Source organism: Myotis yumanensis, unplaced genomic scaffold, assembly GCF_028538775.1.
Source record: "Myotis yumanensis isolate MYYU_CA2020_CCGP unplaced genomic scaffold, mMyoYum1.0.hap1 SCAF_1, whole genome shotgun sequence".
NCBI classification, from domain to species: Eukaryota; Metazoa; Chordata; class Mammalia; order Chiroptera; family Vespertilionidae; genus Myotis; species Myotis yumanensis.
Genome location: NW_027223752.1, coordinates 211,853,386 through 211,875,287, shown reverse-complemented (window position 1 = coordinate 211,875,287; position 21,902 = coordinate 211,853,386). Strand labels below are relative to the sequence as shown.

The following is a 21,902-nucleotide window of genomic DNA, read 5'->3' as shown; positions in this document are numbered from 1 at the left end:
CTGTTCCTGGTTCTTCTCCTACCCCTCTCACTTTTATACGTCCGTTTTTTGCACCCCTCTTTCTTCCATCTGTATTTTAAATAGTAACTCTACCATCTGCAAAGTCTTCTCATTTGTATACTTTGGAGTCAGCCTATGCACCACCAATGAACCTCTAAATTCTGAACAGTTCACTCATCTAATATTTCTTAAATGTACTAGTGTCTTCTCCAGCTCAATTGCTACTACTCTAGGTAAGGCCTTCATGATCTATTGTCCAGACTAATGCATTAACCTCTTAACTGGTCACTATAAAGCTGGCCTGGCCCCTTACATCCATCTTTTATGCTTTTGTATAAAAAATATAAAATATAAATCTGTAGCCCTGGCCGGTGTGGCTCAGGTGGTTGGAGCACCAACCTGTACACAGAAAGTCTTCAAATTCCCATTCCTGGTCAGGACATACTTAGGCTGTGGGTTCATTCTGATCTGGGCCCTTATGAAGGGCAACCAGTCAATGTTTCTCTCTCTCTCTCTCTCTCTCTCTCTCTCTCTCTCTCTCTCTCTCCCTCCTCTTTCTCTCCCTCTCTCCCATTCTCTCACTCTAAAATCAATAAACGTATCCTTGAGTGAGACTATATATATAATATCTGCCTATAATATGCTCATGATGAAAAGCTTCCAGTCATTTCTCTTACCCAATGGGATATAATTCATATAATACATAAACTTCTTGTTATGGCTTACACGACCATCCTTAATAAGGCATCTAAACATTATTTTAATTCTTTTCCTTGCATTTATGTTCCAGGCTTATCAATTTTCTTTACAGTCTCCTGATCTTATCAGCCTGCTTTGGTCCTCTATGACTCTGTTCCTGCTCCGTCCTCTGCCAGTCAGTTCCTTTCCTTCTCTGACTGCTTTCCCCTCAGTCCTTCTGGTTATCTTCTCCCAGATTTCTTCAGGGATCCACTTGCGATGGCTCCGATGATAAGCTTTTCTTTCCTAGCATAGTTCCTACCATTGAAGTAAAGGGCTACACATTCTTAGCTATGGGAATATTTTAGCTCCAGTTGTTCATACCTGGCACATAGGAATTGGAGGTATTGCCCTCAACTGATTAAGAATTAATGATCAGAAATACTTGCATGTTCATTCTATTACTGAGGTATATACTCAAGAATTCCATGCCACAGTTTTGTTTTTTTAATGTTCATTACTCACCATATTTATGGGATCAACTGGTCCAATGCTGTTTACATAAATATCAGTTTCAATTACTGTGGGCCTCACTGCAAAACATCAAAGAAAAAATGGTCAAGGAATATGATCAGAGATTTCATTAAATAGAACTTAGTTATAAAAATCTAAATGAGTATTACTATTTATTTTTTAAATAATAAAGCATCCCTCACTAGAAAATGAAGGAACACAAAATGTTACAGAAACATAAACACCTTTCAGTTTACAAGTTGATTTTACAATGTATGTTTTTGACTGAAAACATCCTAGTGCACAACCTAAAAATGTTTTAAAAATACCTAAATAATTTATTAAACCTAAGGAAGTGAATTCAATAAAAATTGCTAGATAATTTTCTCTATAACAGTCACAGAATTTTAGAATTTGCATGGATTTTAGAGCCTATTGTTTTCCTTACCCTGTTCCTCCCTTGTTGTTAAGAATATTTCTGTAGGTTGTTCATAGTTGGCTCCAGTTTAAAGTAGATTTTTACTTAATTCTCACAGAGTATATGTTATATGAAATTCATGTTTATATAACCATTTGCATTTTTTCAGTATGTCTTTAAGTTGTATATACAGTATTTTATATTCTATCAAAATGTGTAGCACAGGTCAGTATTATAAAGATCTATCAAATGATATGATTAAAGTATATCCATAATCATGCCATATTTGATTATGATTTAGACTTTCAACCTTTGCCAGGTATTTTTGGTTCCTATAATGAGATTTACCATAATAATGATAATGGTAATTTCTACTCATTAGATTTTTGTTTGCTATGAGAAACATTCTCACATAATTTCATTTATCCCCCTTTCTTCACAAAATATGATATAAATGGTTTATTCTATGATATATCAAATGCTTCTTGAGGAATATCTGTAAAAGTTTCACAAAGTAGATAAGAAAAAAATCTATTTTATATAGATTTTTGTAAAAATCTATATAAAACTCACAGAGTTTTATAAAGAGACTAGAGGCCCAGTGCACAAAAATTTGTGCACTTGGGGGAAGGGAGGGTCCCTCAGCCTGGCCTGCACCCTCTTGCAGTCCGCTACCCCTCGGGGGATGTCCACTTGCTGGATTAGGCCTGCTTCCCAGGGGAATTGGGCCTAAGCTGGCAGTCAGACATACCTCTGGCAGCCCAGGAGCTCTCTTGGGATGTCCAACTGCTGGCTTAGGCCCGCTCCCTGCCTAAGCCACAGTTGGACATCCTTAGCACTGCCGAGGAGGCAGGAGAGGCTCCCACCACCACCACTGCACTCGCAGCTGTTAGCCCAGCTTGTGGCTGAGCGGAGCTTCCCCTGTAGGAGCGCACTGACCACCAGGGGGAAGCTCCTGGATTGAGCATCTGCTCCCTGGTAGTCAGTGCGCATCATAGCAACTGGTTGTTCCCGGTAGTTCTGCAGTTAGGGTCAGTTTGCATATTACCCTTTTATTATATAGGATAGTGCAAATGAAATAAAGCAGAAAAAAACAACTTGTAGTATAAATGTTTCTAAGGTAGAATGTTTTTGGTAATATTTACTCAGTTCTCCTTTCTAAATTTTGATTTCTCTTCCTGGCCTAGTATTTACCACTCTTACAATTCAGATTCTATGTTCCCCCTGCAGGATGCTCCTCCTCCTCTAATACCTGGCTGAGTCTGCCTGTCTGAGTCTCTGTTCAGTCCCATGTCTCCCAGGGTAGCAAGCTTCAGTGGGAAACCTGAAGCATTTTGAAACACAGCACCTGTACAATTATATAACAACATTTAATCTTTCTCTCTGCAATTAAAAAAAAACACTACACTTACAAATCCATAACATTTAAATTGTTTTTTGTCTAGCAAAGAATTTATTTTATGGCATACATATTTCTTAGCTAGAAAAAGAAACGATTTGTTAGAAATAGTTTCAGTACAAAACTATAGGTTCACAGACCTATACATGACAGTGTAATTTGATTTGCTACCCAACAATTAGATTTCTTAAATAAAAGTAGCTCATATGATTTATAGAAGGTTTTATAATTTAACTTAGGCTAATGACTTCTGAGAGGAGGTGCTTTAACCACTTGCCATTTATTTTGACTAGCTATGAATTGCAGCCAATAACTATAATACAATTAAGCGAATTATAGCTAGATTTACAGAATGGTTCTTATGAAAGTCAATTAATAACTAGGCAATAGGTTTATTAGTTTCACTCCTCAGTATATTCCTTACCATTTATAAGCAATTAAGTGCAACATACCAGTCTTACTTAAGTAGATATTTTCAGTTCATTTGATAAATCAACAAACACTGACTACCTGTTCTTTATTTCATGATACTAAGGACTGAATAGTTCTATGCCAAGAAGTTAATGATTCCTGAGGACATTTTTATATGTAGGACATGCTTTTCACAATTACAGTGTAGAAAGTTTTACATATGAGTGACATATCCTGGCTTTCTGATATCAACAGAAATGTATTTATGCAATGTATTTACACTTGCATTGAAACTCCAAATATAGAGAATTAAATCTAGTAAAATATATTTAATACTTCTTTACAGGAAATATTAATAAAAAAGAAATAGGTACATTGAACAATATGTAATGCTCATAAATTTGGTATGATAAAAATTCAATAAAGTAAAGATTTCTATTTCCCTATAATTGGCCATATATTTAATGCAATCTCAAAAATAATATTTGTTGTTTTATATATTTTGTTTGTTTTAAGGATTTGGTGGAGGGGCTTAGAAGTTAATTATGTTATAAAGTTTACATATAAAGGCAAAGGACCTAGAATAGCAATATTAAAGTAGAACAAAGTAGGATTACTTATACTAAATACTAGAGGCCCAGTGCACAAATTCGTGTATGGGTGGGGTTCGGCCGGGGGGAGGGGCCCTGGGCAGTAGGGGGCCCGCCCCCGCCCCCTGGTCGAACTCCCGGTTGAGGGGACAATTTGCTTATTATCCTTCTATTATATAGGATAATATCAAGGATTATAATTCTACATTAATTAAAACACAGTGTGACTTTGGCACAAAATTAGAATTACTATTTCTCAAATATTCTCTTTTATAAAATATCTCTCTAATCCTCAGATAGTTTCATTAAACTTTGCTGTTGCATCTTTCATTGTAGCAGTTGTGAAGTAATTACATCAGAAAAGTTTACATGCCTTTATTCTCACATCAGACTATGAACCTCCCAAATTAGTGCTATTCCAATTAATACTTGTCAAACCCAGCACTCTAACATACATCAGACACTCAAGAAATATGTGATCTAAAATTAAAATAACACCAGTAAATATGGTTTTTATAGTCCCCAAATCTCAGAAAGGTAACTAAAAACTTACCTCCTATATCTGGGCGAAGTTTATTGTCATAGCCTTGCAGCAATGAATTGAGGATTTGTGTTATATCCCCTTCATGAATCTTTGGTGCCAAGACCCAGGTTTTGTTCACCGTTAAATCCTCATCATCTTCATCATCTGCTTTATCAACACTAAATAATTCCAAAAATAAAACAGATGATAGGAAGTTAACCAAATTGGGTATTTTAAAAAAAATAGTTCAAGATTATTATACTTTTGTTAGGGAATAGTAAGTAAGAGGGGGGGAAAAGTGTTAGAATTATTTTATATTCAGTAAGACTAGTGTATTCATCATATGAACTCTACTAATATAATAACGCTCAAAGGTTAAAAATTTATTATAAGAAATGTAACACAACATTAAAATAAAATATTACAATAATAAAATAATTATTGGCCATCCCCACAATGGTCCTTAAAGGCCTTAGAAATTATTCACTGAAAATGTGAATGGTGGCCCTAGATTTGTGCAGGACACAATCTGGACAACTATATGTGGTGACTCTAAATAACCACACCCCAAAATAAAAATTAAAAGATAAATGAATACAGGTAAAGTTGTAACATTAGTATGATAAAATGTATAAAAATGCATGCATACCAAAGAAGAATTGAGGAAAGATGAGTGAAGAAAGGGTTGAAGTAAAAAGAAACAAGTATTGAACACATCTATGCTTTTTCCTTTTAAGTTAGAAGAACTGAGAGATATTTTTCCATAAACTGTGTCAAAGGTTGTCGTATCATCAAATCCAACATGGGTGACACCCTCCACATACATTTGGGGGGAATGACTCTCAAATTTTAGAACTAGAAGTTAGTATTCAGGGGGCAAATAGCCCACTGCTATTTTCCAGTAGAAAACTAGAAACAGTGGGGAACTAACCAAACACAACCCTGAGAATCAAGCTCTAACTCTCCAGTTGGTGCTTCCTGCTAAGAATTCAGCTTACTTCTGAATCGTGGTAGAAAATGAAATAATATAGATATTTATCTACAACTCATCATAAGTAACAGGCTGCTCTTACTGTATTACCCATAAGTAACTCCATCTTTGTTTGAAGAAGGTAATCTGGGACTTAACACACCCTACTGTAGTAAGCCTTAGTCCTCCAGTGAAAAGGGTCAAAACACTAAACACTTATACTAGTAAAATCAGGTAAGTTCATACTATAATTTTTATTTACATATATTTCAAAGATTGCCTTCTGTCCAATAGTGAATATGCAAGTTATCCATTCAGACCTATTTTGCTTTGGATCTAATCTCATATAACGCAGCTCCCACACCATTTATATTTTTTTAAAAGTCCAGTTTTATTCAGATATAATTGACATAGAATATTGTATACATTGAAGGTATATGACATAATAATATAATATATGTGTATATTGAAAAAATGATTACCAAAATAAGTTTAGTTAACATTCACCCTCTTCATCCTTAATGAGTATAAATTAGCATTAGAAATTAAAACTTAAGTTTACATTATTTACTATCTCATTTGATCTTCACAATAAACCTACTGAGAGTCATTATCAATAGATAATGGAGTACGTTATTATTCTCAATATTTCTCCTCTCCTTTCTGTCAGAGAATTATACTTTCCACTCCACTGACTTCTAACTTAGGCTTAAAATGCTCCTTCTTGCAAGAGGATTATACACCCCTGTCTCACTGAACTTGTGTGGCCTGTGATTTGCTTTGACTAATGAAAAATATTTGATATGTGTCACTACTGAGCAGGAGGCTTAATGTAAGTTCATGATTCACCATATAGCTCTTGTCCTTCTACCAGAAGACTAGCCATACTGACAGAGGTTACTCTATTACTTCACTCTGGGAGGGAAGGTAATATGGACAGAGCCACAGTTAACACTAAACAAGAAATAAACAATTAGTGTTGAGATTTGGGGGTAGTTTATTACTACAGTATACAAATTTTATTCCTATGTAAACTATTAGGGTGCATTTAGTTAACAGAATTTTGAAGTTCTCATTTATATTAATTGTTGTGACATATTTAACTTAAAAAAGTATATACTACTGGTATAGTAGTACGATTTCCTTTCACACATTTGTAGTTTTTACAGTATCAACATCCTTGTATTCCAGAAAGTACATGCTCATAGTGATTTTTATATTCCCTTTTCCCAGCTAGCTCAGAGGTAATATGAAAATTGACCTCAATGATAGTACAAAGCTATCTTTCCTCATTTTGGGCAATAACAGGAAAACATTTATTGAGGTTAACTTTTCTTTTTAAAAAAAAAAAAATATATATATTTTGTTGATTTTTTACAGAGAGGACGAGAGAGAGATAGAGAGTTAGAAACATTGGTGAGAGAGAAACATTGACCAGCTGCCTCCTGCACATCTCCCTACTGGGGATGTGCCTGCAACCCAGGTACATGCCCTTGATCAGAATCGAACCTGGGACCTTTCAGTCCGCAGGCCGACGCTCTATCCACTGAGCCAAACCTGTTTCGGCGAGGTTAACTTTTCCACATCTTCTTTCCAAACTTTTAGAATTATCTTCAATCTATTCATTAATTACCTTGAATATCATATTAGTAATATTTTGATGATTAAAGAGTACTTGTCATCATTTCTAAAATAGTTAATATAACATATCTGACATCTCAGTGTCTTTCACAGACTGAAAGATATTTGTAGCATTTATATATGTTGAATGAGTGAGTCTTCAAGCTATTTGGGGAAAACAATTATGATTTTAAGTAATATTCTGAGAAATTCTACACATGTTCAAGGACTTCTTTAAATAATTTGAATGCACATAATCTTATCATTTACATTTAAGTTCTTGAATATTTTAATTTACTAATTATTTATTTTAAATTTGATGTATTGCTGTTATTACCTGCTACTGAATGCATATAATGCATCATTAAGTGCCTGCCATGTTTCAGAAACTATGTACTAAGTTCCTTCCACATGTTATGTAATTTACTCCAGAGTAATGTATTGAAGAAAATATTAGTATTTCTATTTTACAGATGTAAATTGGGTTTATAGATTTCCAAGGACACACACTATTAAATAATATAGCCAGGATTTAAAACAATATTGATTTAGTTTGAAGACTTGTTTCCTTTTTCCTTTGAAGTTTGCACAATATAATTTCATTTTATCTTTATTATACAAATCAGGGTGGTTGGATTTGGAATTTTCTAATTCATAAACACATGCATCAATGATGGTAAGTAATTTGAAGTACATTAGGATTGTGCATGGGTAGGATGCCTTGTCTCTGCCTTTGAGTTCCGAGAAGTTAAAATAATGAGCTCAAGGAATCACACACCCTCTCTGTTGAGAAAGACTATCTAACGTGTGTACATATCCAATCCAATTCTGTAATTCACATATGGAGAAATATTATATACTACAAATGTGGTATGTGCTGAAATACAGAGACAAATAACATTACATTCATGATCTAAACTAGCTTATTTTTGTAATAAAGGAAAAACTGATAAAATGATACATAATTCATGGGCATGGGCAACAGTGAGGTGATCTAGGGGAAAGGGGGAATGGAGGTAGAAGAGGATATAGAGGGGATAAATGGTGGTGGAAAAAATAAAATAAAATAAATGAAACAGAAAACCATCACATATAAAGATGCTTATCACAGTATTATCTGAGGCAGGCAAATTTTAAACATTATGACTATGTTTAAGTAAATTATGATTTATTCATATGATGCAATTCATGTTATATGAAAAATAACAGGTAGCACTCGACTATTATTAAAACTGATTTATAAAATGGCTAAAGATTTAATGGAAAGCAGCCTAATGAATACACTAAGTAGGCTACAATAATAGAGACATACAAAATTTATTTATTTTTGGCATAGTTATAGTATACTATAATCTTTCTGTATAATTTTGAAATATAAATACACAAAAATGAGTTAATTTGACATTCATTCCTATCTTTTCCTATGCACCACCAGATAGTGCTCTGAAATACATTCCTAATAATAAAAAATAAATAATTAACTGGAGCCTTTTATAGAGAGAAGCAGAGCTTTATAACCTGCCAAGAAATCGATAGTGGCAGCTCTGAAAATTTGCAACTCGATTCTCCTGCCATGGGGACATAGCTGATTGACAGCCCCGCCGCCAGTCCTCTGGAGGAGCACCGTGTTTGCACCAGACCCCTACAAGTCAATCGATGAATATAAACGACTTTTCATACACAGGATAAACATTCATCGAGTTTACCCCGGATGACCTGGTTTACACCTGTTTTTCCAGAATACTAGCCATTATTAATAGCACCCTCCTTCACTGGCAAAGTGACCTAATTTGCATGGTAAATTATACAGTCACCCTGAGTATAGTTCATATAAAGGTGAGTGTGAATGTTCTGGTTCTGACTCCAGGGGAAGGCGCTTCCATTAATCTGTTCAGAAAAGGCAGATGAAACTCCAAAGCCAGGCCTCCTCTGTGATCTATTGGCCATGGCAACTTAAATTGTGTTTATTCATAAACATCAGCTCCTATAAGCATAGTGGTCAAGTGACAAGTTTCAGTAAAGAACATACCTGTTATGATGTTTCAGAGGAGAAGAGACCCTAACGTCAAAGCCTATGAGTACTAGCTTTTAAAGAGTAAGTATAAGCTCTGATTTTAAGATCTAGAAGTCAAAGAAAATAAAAGTAAAATAAGAAATTTAAGAAAAAAAGATTCGGTGTTGTGTGTTTTTTGTTTTTTGTTTTTTTGGGTTTTTTTGCACCTTTATATTGTATTTGTTAAATTCCTTGCTATAAAAAATTATTTGTAGGCTTGTAGTTTTTTTATTACTTATAAAAGTTGGTAGGGAAGTAAAGTAACTAAAAAAGTGATATTTAACAGACTTATCAATTTGAACTTTCAGAGTTTTAGGGAGGTAAAATAGTCCACTCCATGTGGTGATTATTTTATTGACTCAAAGGAATAGGGGACCCATCATTTGACACACAGAGAGGGGAATGACTTGAAATTTAGGAGGGAAAAGGGAGCCAAGCCAAGAAAGTTAAGTAGCTGTTCTCTGCTATGTGTTTCTAATCTGTTCAGTGCTTAGCTCTACCAGGAAGTTGATCACATTGCATCTTTTTAAAAAATTCTTTATTGTTTAAAGAATTACATGTCTCCTTTTCCCCCCAGTGACCTCTCCCCAGCCGTTTGCACCTCCCAACACATGCCCTCACCCTCCTACTGTCTGTGTCCCTGGGTTATGCTTATATGCATGCATACAAGTCCTTTGGTTGTTCTCTTATTCCCCAGCTCCACTGCCTTCCCTCTGAGGTTTGGCGGTCTGTTCAAAGCTTCTATGTCTCTGGATCTATTTTTGTTCATCAGTTTATGTTGTTCATTGTATTCCACAAATGAGTAAGATCATGTGATATTTATCTTTCTATGACTGGCTTATTTCGCTCAGCATAATGCTGTTGCAAATGGTAAGAGTTCCTTCTTTTTTTACAGCAGTGTAGTATTCCATTGTGTAGATGTACCACCGTTTTTTAATCCATTCATCTGCTGATGGGCACTTAGGCTATTTCCAAATCTTAGCTATTGTAAATTGTGCTGCTGTGGAACTCTCATTTTTAATTTCATATTTCATCTTTTTTAAAAAAATTTTATTGACTTTAGAGAAAAAGAGAAAGATAGAAACATCAATAATGAGAGAGAATCACTGTTTGGCTGCTTTCTGTATGCCCCCTATTAAGGATTGAGCCTACAATCTAGGCATGTGCCCTGACCTGGAATCAAACTGTGCCCTCCTAGTTCATAGGTCCATGTTCAACCGCTGAGCCACGCCAGGTGGGCTTTTTTTTTAAAAAAAATATTTCACTGAATCTTAATTGACTACTTTACTTATTTATGGCACTAATCTCCTTGAAGCCATTCAATGTCATGTCAGCAGTACTTAGTCTACTCCTTAACAAATAACAGGTGTTCAATAAAAACATACTTACTGAATAAATGAATAAACGGAAAGAATATCAAAGCTCATCTTGCTGTTTGCAGGTGAAATTACAGTGAATGAAAAAAAACAACTAAAAACTATTATTACTAGCCTTAATAAGATAATTAAATTATTATAGCTTTTAAAACACAGTACAGTGGGGCCTTGACTTACGAGTTTAATTTGTCCCGAGACCGAGCTCGTTAAGGAGCTCGTTAACTCAAATGACTGTATCAACTTAATGCAAAAAATCGGCCAAGAGACAGCTGGTATCTCAAAAAACTCGTTAGTCGGGACATTCGTAAGTCAAAGCCTCACTGTAGCTTTCTGATACTATTACTAATTCATCATAAACAAAAATTAATTTCCTTCCCAATAAAAATAATTTAAAAATATATAACAGAGAAAGTGTAAGTCAATTTAAAGAAATTGAAAAGTGAATTAAAGAACATAACAGAAAAAAATAAAGGTAAAATAAATGTTTTTGCTATGAAACAATATTGTTAGTATGTAATTCCCAAATTAGTTTATAATTTATTTTTTTTAGCATAGATGTTTGTATCAGCACTCATTTTTTTAAAATATATTTTATTGATCTTTTACAGAGAGGAAGGAAGAGGGATAGAGAGTTAGAAACATTGATGAGAGAGAAACATCGATCAGATGCCTCCTGCATAACCCCCCACTGGGGATGTGCCCGCAACCAAGGTACATGCCCTTGACCGGAATCGAACCTGGGACCCTTCAGCCCGCAGGCCGACGCCCTATCCACTGAGCCAAACCAGTTAGGGCTAGTTTATAAATTCAATCAGAAATTTTAATCAGAAACCCAGAGTTCATATACATTAGGTTAAAATCAGTATATTTAACTAGAAGAATAAAGATGAGGGGTTAGAATAAATTATTGAGAGAAAGTTTTGTTAGATGAAATCAGCCAGTGTGTGGCTCAGTGGTTGAGTGTCAACCTATGAACCAGGAGGTCACTTCCATTCCTGGTCAGGTCACATGCCAGTGTGAGGCATGCAGGAGGCAGCTGATCAATGATTCTCTCTCATCATTGATGTGTCTATTTCTTTCTCCCTCTCGATTACTCTCTCTGAAATCAATAAAAATATATTTAAAAAGTGCTCTGCCAGAATACACGGAAAACAAAGTTACCATATTCCATACCATATTGTAGTAATACAGAAGGAAATTAGTGAAAACACAATCTAGCACTCAAATTCAGATCGAAGTGATTTGAAATTTACTATATGATAAAAGTGTCTAGCCAGTTTGGATATGAAAAAATAAATTATTCAATAAATTGTATTGAAATACTTATTAAGCCACTTAGAAGAACACAAATTAGAGTCCTACTTATATAAGAAATTACAGATTATATAAGAAAAATCAAAATATAATAAAGTATGAAACTATTAAGGAAGATATTGGGGGGAAAATTGATCTTTGGGTTAAGGAGGCCTTTCTGGGTAGCATGTAACCAAAATAAAATAGAAAAAGAAAGATATAAAAATAGAAAAAGAATAACTTATGGATGACATGACACAATTTAGAAAAAGACTAGAGACACAGGAAAGACAGACAAATACATTTATAACATAATTGGTATACATTATTCAGAGGGGGTGAAAAGACAAAAAATTGATGAAATTATGCTAACATTTATTGTTACCTAGGGAAAATAAGTTAGTTAAAAACGTGACAAATTTTAGCCATCACATTGGCAGAACATTAAATGATTCATTACTTCAAGTACTGATGGTAATATGGATAAGTGGCATTTTTGCAACCATTAAGAGAAAACTGAATTATTTTATGGTTAGTAATTTGGAAATATTAATGAAATATTAAAATTAAAGAGATGTACATATGTATGTACATACACAAAACGATGTATAATAAAATAAAATAGAATCTATTATGAAATAATTTAATAAGTTATGATTCTTCTATAATATAGAATACCACATTGTCATTGAAATGTAGGTACAACTGATTTCTAGATTAGTATACTAATCAAGAAAGATATCTCTAATATTAAATATGTGCCAAAAACAAGTGTTCGATTTCGTTTACATAAAAATTTAAATATACAAATGGGCATACACATACAGGTTGGTGATGGATCTTAAATATCACAGTAAATACTACTAATAAAACAATATATTTTGCCAATTTTAGGAGTATTGTTTTTGTTTTCTTTATTTACATTGTTAGACAGGACTACTCTGTTCTTTAAAAATGTTTAGAGCCCTGGCTCAGTGGGTTGAGTGTCAGCCCTTACACCGAGGGGTTACAGGTTTGGTTCCTGGTCAGGGCACATACTAGTACCCGTGTTGCAGGCCATCCTTGGTGGGGGGCATGCAAAGGCAGCCAATAGATGTTTATTTCTTTCTTCCTCTCTCTCTAAATATAAATAAAAATATTTTGAAAAATGTTTAGAAATTGAGAAATGTTTAGAAACCATGAGTCCGATGAATAATCTTCAGGTAGTTGGTGAATATCCAAAGATTATAAATGTTCTTTTGAAACTATTTTTTTTTTTTTTGGTGTTTTTGGTGGTTGGTTTGAGGATGGTAAAGAAACCTTAATTTTCATTATGGTCTTTAAAGAAATGACAACTGGATTAAAGGACTTGTATGCATGCATATTAGCATAACCACTGGACACAGACACTGGGGCAGTGGGGGCTTGCCTGGGGTGGGAATGGCTGGGGCGGGGGGTCAATTGAGGGAAAAGGAGACACATGTAGAACTTTATTTTTTTTTTTCATGTAGAACTTTAGACAATAAAAAAAATGAACATCAAATTCCCCACTGTTCCAATTTATATCCATAGAAATTGACAACATAAATTGGACTTAGAAACAATACAACTCTTTATGACATTCACATTCTCTGTTTTATATGCTCTTCCACATCAGATAAATTCTACATGGCTGCTAAAAATTCCACAAAGTGGAGGCACAATATTGAGATTTGTTACATTACAAAATTTATTAAAAGATCTTGAAATTAAATGATAGAAAGTAATGGGAATTAGATCCTCTAAATGTGGAAAGATATGTCTTTTCCCCTAAATCTTGGGGTCAGAAAATTAGAGATAAAATATTTTCATTGACATAAGGATCCTTTCAGATTATTCACTTCAAAATGGAGAGAATACAAATGAGTAGAACAAAACCAGCAAAAACACTCTAGTTAATTCTAGTTATGACAGTTTGAAGGTTTTCAAAACAAATTCTAACTAAGGAAATGGCAGAAACAAATGCACATTCATAAGCCACCTGCACAGAGCAACAAATTGGTTGAAAGAACACATGTCTGAATAACACAAATGTAATCCAGAAAAAAAGCTTTGGGCTAGTCAATATGGCTATTTTATGGAACAGGTAATCCTTATTCAAGAGACTCTACTGCATGTGTTGAAAGTTTTTTTCTAATAATTATATACATCTAGAAGGACTGAGAGGTGAATGATGTCCTTGTATTTAAGCAATTCACAAATTGTACAACCATAAAGTGATAGTTTTAAAAATGTGCCCAAAGATTTAACTCTTTGGCCAGAGCCCCTGATTCTAGCAGACTTGGCTAACCAAATCACACCCTGATCACACCAATATTAAAATACGTATAGCCTTTAATAAGATGTTACCATTTTATCGTTATATGTTAAATGACAAGAGTAAAGGCTCTCCTAGAAAGTATAGGTATATTGTTTTCAAAAGAGACTACCAAATTTTGAGACCATACCTAGGCCACATAATAGCAATGCTATCTTTCTATCTCTCTATTCTTCAGTAACATTGACCCAAACTTATCCCACTGAAAGCTCAGAGTATTCAAACTTTTCCCAGAGTTGCAATTCCCAGCCTCCTTGGTGTCCCCACTACAGCTCATCTAGAATTCTGAGTAGAATTTATAGCATTTGATGTCTTTGCTTGTTTATATTAATAAACAATCTCAACATAAACTTCTAGAGTTTATGTCCACTGGGAGCAGAGACCCCGCCCCCTTGTCCTGTGTATCTAGCATATATACAGTCACATATATGTCCGATATACATTGCACAAACACTACAAGGGCAGGGATTGTGTTTTTCTTACCACTGCTTCTCAGGTCTCAGAACTCAGCACATAGTAGTCGCTAAATGAATGCTAAGGTGGACTAAGGGAAGAGGGGAAATTGGGGGACATCTGTAATGCTGTCAACAATAAAAAATACATTTTTTTTTTTACATTTTACTGAGTGAATTAATAGCTAAGAGTACTTCCTGAAACACAGGGCTTCAGTTGGTAAAACTATTTGTGTACCGGCAGAATTAGGTTCTGAGATATTTAATAGTAGAAAAAGCCCTAACCGGTTTGGCTCAATGGATGGAGCGCCGGCCTGCGGACTGAAAGGTCCCAGGTTCGATTCAGGTCAAGGGCATGTATCTTGGTTGTGGGCACATCCCCAGTAGGAGGTGTGCAGGAGGCAGCTGATCGATGATTCTCTCTCATTGATGTTTCTAACTCTCTATCCCTCTCCCTTCCTCTCTGTAAAAAAAGTCAATAAAATATATTTAAAAAAAAATAAAAGTAGAAAAATACATATATTGTCATTTGCCTCCCACAGAGTACAAGAATTCTAACAAGCTTTTGCTTGAATGAGCTTAGTGATAAGGCATCCTTGATTTTGTTACAGAGCATTTGATTTAAAAGAAAAATCCCTGCACACAGTTTTCACTACTTGGTTATGGTGTGTCTATTTCACATAGACATAAGAAATTTAACTCTGATTTTACATAGAATCCTTAAAAATAAGTAGCCATCAGACTCCTCAACAAAACAGCTAAGTTCCAAATTTCTTGCTTTTAACCCTTTATCTTATGATTTTTTTTAATAAATCAAGTACTCCAGTTTGTTAGTTTTACCCAAATAATTAATCCAGTACTATACATAATATTTCAGATCATGTGATCGGTACACAGTAGACTTTAATATTTACTGCACTTCTATCGATTGCACTAGTCTCCCTCTCCTTTCTTTTCCTCCTCTCCCTTCCTTTTTATTTCCTTCATCCACAGTCATGTGCTTTTTTGCTGTTGTTTGACTTACATAGCATATGTAACCTGAGAGTTGTGCTGGTTTAGACTGAATATTCTGGGCATAGAATACGTGGATTTGAGTCTTGGATTCAGAACTTGTTAGCAAGATGATCTTTAGTGAATTTCTAGAAAATGCTGTGCCCCTGTGTTCCCAACTGTGAAATGGGCAGAATGACAGTATCTAGGCTTTATTCTTCCTTCATATCTGATTGGTAACTTTGCTAAGTATAACCTTCTAGGCTGGACATGTGTCTTTAGATTTTTAGAGACATCTCCCCACTAGTCTTCTGGTATTGCAGAGAGACATCCCATGGCTCTCTAATTCTTTTTCCTTGATTGTGATCTACTCCATCAGCATCCTCTATCTTTAAACACTCAGAATTTCCTGGTTATCTTTGAAGTTCAAAAGGCATATTTTCTTATTTTGACTACAAGCTGTTTTCTTTTGATACCATAAGTCTAGGTTTTTGCAGTGAGTATAAGCTCTCTCTCTCTCTCTCTCTCTCTCTCTCCCTCTCTCTCCCCCTCTCCCTCTTCCTCTCTCCCTCTTTCTCTCTCTTAGATATGAACTAAACTCACGTCTATTTCATTCACCAATGTAAACCTAGCATGTTGCGAGTTTTCAACAAATATTTGTTGTAAAAGAATGATCTATTTCAAATCCAAAAGATATTAACGCACAAGAATCCAAGGACTTCACTTTATTGCCCTTAAACCACTGTAACTGGGATAAATAATACTAGGGTCAGTGGATTCCACAGAGTATCTGCTATTATGCTTTTTCAGTTAACATTTTAAGTGTTATGTTCTTTCCACACATGTTTTATCTTGATCTTGAAACAATCTGGGAAGGTAGATGTAATTTTTATTTTTCACAAATGAGGACTCTCTGCCTCAAAGATTTGCCTGAAATCACCCTGGTAGGAAATGGTAGAGCCGAAACCAGAATCTCAACAGAAAGTTTAGGGTTCTTTACTGGTACCATGCATATATTGAGTTACTCTTCTGAAACCAGTATGTTCAATTCATGTCCACTTCTTCTTTTTTCTCCACGGTAGAGATTTGTCATATTTTGATAATATCTTGAGTCAGTTTTTCAGTTTTCCACCCTGTTATTTTTTCGCTTTTGGGGGATTCCACCTTCACATATTATTTTCTTAGACAAGTTTCAACCACATTTATTTAAGTATACAATATTAAATTAGTCTTCTCAGTGTTTGAATGAAATGTCAAACAGTTTCTTTCATTAGTTAGTCAATTATAGCATTTGAATTTTAGCTTCAAAAATCTTTTTCTCCGTCTTTTGAAAAGTTAATCATCATGAAACATCATACTTAGTTTTTTTGCCCTCAAGTTTGAATGGTTATCATAAGTATCAGAAATTAAGCAAATAATCTAGATGACTAAGAAAAAAATCGTTGACAACTACCTCCATATATTTAGTCAATATATATGACTAAAATTACTTTCAAATTATATATGTTAAAAAGCGAGTGTATTTGAATATTTTTATTTGGGCAACTGAATACTAAATTGTATATAACCCTATATAATAAAAGGGTAATATGCAAATAGACCAAATGGCAGAACGACTGGTCACTATGACATGCACTGACCACCAGGGGGCAGAGGCTCAACGCAGGAGCTGCCACCTGGTGGTCAGTGCACTCCTCCACGGCAACCCTAAGGATGTCTGACTGCCAGCTTAGACATCCCCCAGCAGTCAGACATTCTGTGAGGGCTCCCAGACTGCAAAAGGTGTAGATCAGACTGAACCTCCCCACCACCGAGTGCACAAATTTTGTGCACCGGGCCTCTAGTTGATTCATATAATTGCTTTAAAAAATGAAAACCTGTTATTTTTCTTGTGCTCTCTCAAATATAGCTTCTTGGTCAAAGCTTACAATAAATTACTTTTTAAAACAGCTGATATATCAAACACTTTTCAACTCTTTTAGAAATCTGATTATAAATAGATTTTCACAACATTAAAAAAAAGTTAAATCAAGCTTAAGAGATTTTAAGCAACTTGTCAAGATGCCATATAGCCTCGCAGAGAATGAAGCGCAGGAACCATAACTATAGCTTCAGTTACAGCAATGAGACAGGTTTTCATAGTTCAGGAATATAAAAATCAATACACTGTCCCTCCTTTGTGCTCTTAACAGAAACTAACAAGGAAATAAGCTCTTGTCTCTGCTGAGATAAGAAATAATAGGTCCTAATTTGGTAAGTCTCAAAATAGATGACTTTGATGATTTATTTTAGAAACCAGCATAAGACACCAAAATTCTTACACACAGAACCATATATGATTAGTTTTGAAAAGGCTCCTCAAAAGACAAAGAAAGGGAGAAAAATCCATAAGTGTAAATGGTTTATATATGTTGACATCAATTACCTCGAACTTAATATTAAGAAGATGAAAACTTCACCACACTGTAACTACTTTGAAAAAATGAAGACATGAACTCTCATAATTGAGGCCCTATGAGTTCATTATAACAACAAAATATAGTTTTTAGAATATTTGTCCACTGGCTAGAATAATCCAGATTATCTATTGAACTAGGATGAAATGAATCATTTATATATTTGAGCACATAACACCTCTTTCTGACTCAATAATACATATGGTATGAACAGTATAGGGACTTTCCTATTAGAACTTCCTCCTTTGAAAGTCCTAAGAAAAAGCCAGTGAAACAACTATTGGGTTATTTCTATGTTTCAGTTCAAATCTTGGACATATTGCATGTGAAAAGTTAAGCAATCATAAATGATCTACTACTGCCCTTCATTTCCTAGATGAAGACACTCTCCAGGGGTTAAGGATTCTTGACACATAAAGTCATGTCTCCAGACAGCCAGAACCCACCTCTGTCCACTGCAACACACAGCTCTTTAACAACTCCCAACTTTTCAAATTATGAGCAGCTCAAAGAGAATTCTGGGGCCAATTATGATGATCATCACGTAAGTATTATCAAACACCAAATTACTGTTTAAAACAACACAACTCTTTATGCCCTTAAGTAAGCAGTTGCCTGTTAGGTTGTAAGGAAAACTTGCACTTCTAATGATAAAGGAGCACACAGCTTGTTATTTCAAAAAACCACTGGCTAAATCTGCTTTTATTTATGAGAACGCAGATTCGTTTGTAATATTGTGAAGATGCATGAGAGCCCTGATACCTATTTTATAAAAATCTTTTCTGTAATTTTCCCAATTCAAAGAAATAAGCCCTTATGACAAAACTCACATATAAGGAATAGTTAATCAAGTATGTTTGTGTCCATGCAACATATTTAAGTTTCTAAAGAAAAAGTATTTAAAAACTTAAAAAAAAAGAAGCATTGAGTGTCAAACATTTTCTGGCATGTCTAGTATTACTTAGCATAATTCAATCCATTCTCTATTTTCAGAGAGAAAGTATAGTTGTTCTATCTGCTGGTATTGACAAAACTATTCACTGTTGGTATATACTAAAATTAATCATAATAATTATTCATTTTAGCAATGATGCAAGTAGTTATAAAGGCATGTTTTCATCTGCATAGCAATTGTGTTTTACTCTTGAGGATCACATCATACAATAATATAATTTTAAAACAAAGTCACACAATATACTCATACTTGGACTACTCAGTATGTCAAAGATCTTTATAGCATCTGTGCCCTAATCTATATATTTTAACTTTGTTCATCAACTACTCCTAGCTAGATACAATACCTGAGCAGTTTGATTTTTTTTGAATGATCTAAAAGTTTTATTAAAAGGTATCACAACCCAAGCGGACCTATTAAATTGGAGGATTGGGGTTGATATTCTCAGTCCCTCTCTGTCTTTCTCACAACACAAACACACACACACACACACACACACACACTCACACACACAGCCAGAACATCATCTATATCACCATACAATTTTTATTTTCATGTAGACAGCCAATTAAAATAAAAATCTTTGGAATCTGGCTTAATAAAAATATATTTATTTCTAACATAAATATAACACATGAACCTGTTAGATTTTAGCCATATTTATAATTTACTTTGATGTAAAACCCTCCCACCCCCCAGTATAGCAAAAAAGGGGGAGGGGTAAGGAAAACAAAAACATTTGTATATAGAAAAGCATCATACATACCACACTATGAAACTTGTTAGTTTCTAAAGTAACCATTCCTATAAAATGCGGAATTATTAGAAAGTTCATCTGTGTCATTTATTCACTAAATTTAGTAGGAAACCCATTTCTACCCCACCTCCCCACTCCCGGTAACTGAGTCTTGACTAGTTTTGACCACGTTTCCAAACGAAAACAGCTGGAGTAACCTCCATGCTCCACACAGAGGTTCATTTCCTTCTATGTGAAAATGGGGAGACCTCCTCAGAAAAGAAAAGGATGGTGAAATATTGCACAGGTACCTGGGGAAATGCAAATGACTTAGAATGGTTTTTGGAAAGAAAAGAAAAAGCCAGCGGGAAGCGGGTAGGCACGGAAGAATAGTTCTCAGTCCTTGCATTTACTCACCAGCTTCCCAAATGCAGGGTCAGCAGCAAGAACATCAGCCTCACGCCTCTACTTTGACTCCACAGAAGAAAAGGGGAGAAGAGACAAGCTTTCCAAGAACCCATCAGAATCGCTTTTTCTTTTCCGCTGAATTCTTCACGCCAGGACTTTTCCTCCCACCTAAGCTGCAGCCCGGGGAAGGAGCACCAGAAGGGAAAGTGTGGGAAGGCGATACACCTCCCGACCAGGTAGGATGCGACTCCCAGCGGAATGGAGCCGGGAGCCAATCGGACCGAGAGGATGCTGGCATAAATTATCTGCAAACCGTTTGGGCCAATCAACGACCCGGAGAGGCGGGCCTCCCCCTACTAGAAATCGAGCCCAGTGGGGAAAAGGGCTCAGTCTTTCTCAAAGAAAAACAAACCTCTTCTCTCTCCCTCGTAGCCCCGGGGAGCTTTGGAGTGGCCTGGACAGCTTTCCTCCCGAGGGAAGGAGGTGCCCCTCTCGCTCCGGGCCTGACAATTCGGGCGCCGCCGCCGCCTCCTTCCGCTCCCGCGTCTGGATTCGGAATCTGCCTTCCGAGACCCGTGGGAAGATTGCAGCCCCCTAATTGGTTTTCCCCGGGCTCGCGCAGGTTCTGCTAATTTTTGTTAATTATCCTTCATTTGGAGTGTAGGAGGTGTCTCATTTCTCGAAGCAGCCCCAGCACCTGGCACAATGCCCGGCACCAACGAGTCCCTAAAATTCCGAATGAATGAATGAATGGGCGTGCTCCGTGCATTCCTGGCAATCGTGTTTCCTAACTCCTTTCTCTCCGTCTTTATGACTGAGATGATTTGCATTCTCCTCTCCCGGGCTGGCACCAGGAGATGGTACTAATGAATAATGCCAGGCACGAACTATCTCATTTTATAAAACACGTAAACAAAAATCCGGTTTGGGAAAGGTCCTCTGAGCCATAGGAGTTACAGACCTGGTACACGGGTAATGTTCTCCTCGCCCTCCCCAGTTGCCTTTGCATTTGTTGAGCTCTAGTGTTTGGTACCCAACTTCAGAGGCTCTGCTTTGAGTTTGCAGCAGAGCTCAACAGTTGCCAGGGCAACCAGAAAGCCTCTGGCAGCTTGAACAACTGTACAGGCGAAGACAGTGATGGTGGTGGAAGCAGGCTCGCTGCCCAGCCGTTTCTGCTTTTATGCCTTCCTAAATCCCTGCTTCCCACCCCGGACGCTCGGGGTTGCGTCTTTGATGGTCTCGTTAATCACCACGCAGCCACGTGGAATTGGCCAGATTCAGGGGTGAACTACAATTTACCACATAGTTACCCAAGAGCATTTGTCTCCCCGCAAACAGTTCAAGGCAGAAGTAACAGCGTCTACCCGACCTTCTGAAATCACTTCACTGGGTTTGGCGGTAGCAACGTTACAGATTATTTTCTTGCCCAGGATAACAGATGGTGCAATGCTGGGCTTTTCCTCCCTGTCTGTGATTGATTCTCCATCTTTTCATTCTCCTCTGAAAATAGGTATTGACCCCCTTGTGATTCTTCTACTAAACGTTAATTAGGCAGCATTATTCTCTTCCACAAAGCACGTTAGTCAAGGCAGCTAATACTAAATAATCTATATAACAATAAAGTTCCATTATTGATTTTGAGGTGAATGAATTAGTTAAAGGCGATGCCAATATAAATTTGTATTGTCTTCTTTCTATTTTTCCTGCTTCCATTAAGAATGTGCTT

At 35.8% G+C, this 21,902-nt stretch overlaps 1 protein-coding gene across 2 annotated transcripts in view; it reads right to left on the bottom strand.

Annotated features, from left to right (window-relative positions):
* The window catches only part of GABRG1 (gamma-aminobutyric acid type A receptor subunit gamma1), a 50,822-nt gene extending 30,433 nt beyond the window's left edge, over positions 1-20,389 (bottom strand). For both annotated transcript variants that reach the window (XM_070397170.1, XM_070397178.1), the window contains exons 1-3: positions 20,186-20,389; positions 4,563-4,711; positions 1,204-1,271 (exon numbers count right to left, since the gene is read on the bottom strand). In XM_070397170.1, the coding sequence (XP_070253271.1) occupies positions 1,204-1,271; positions 4,563-4,711; positions 20,186-20,289 (321 nt within the window). In that variant the 5' untranslated portion in view covers positions 20,290-20,389. The remainder of the gene's footprint in view (positions 1-1,203; positions 1,272-4,562; positions 4,712-20,185) is intronic.
* Between the last annotated feature and the right edge of the window lie 1,513 nt (positions 20,390-21,902).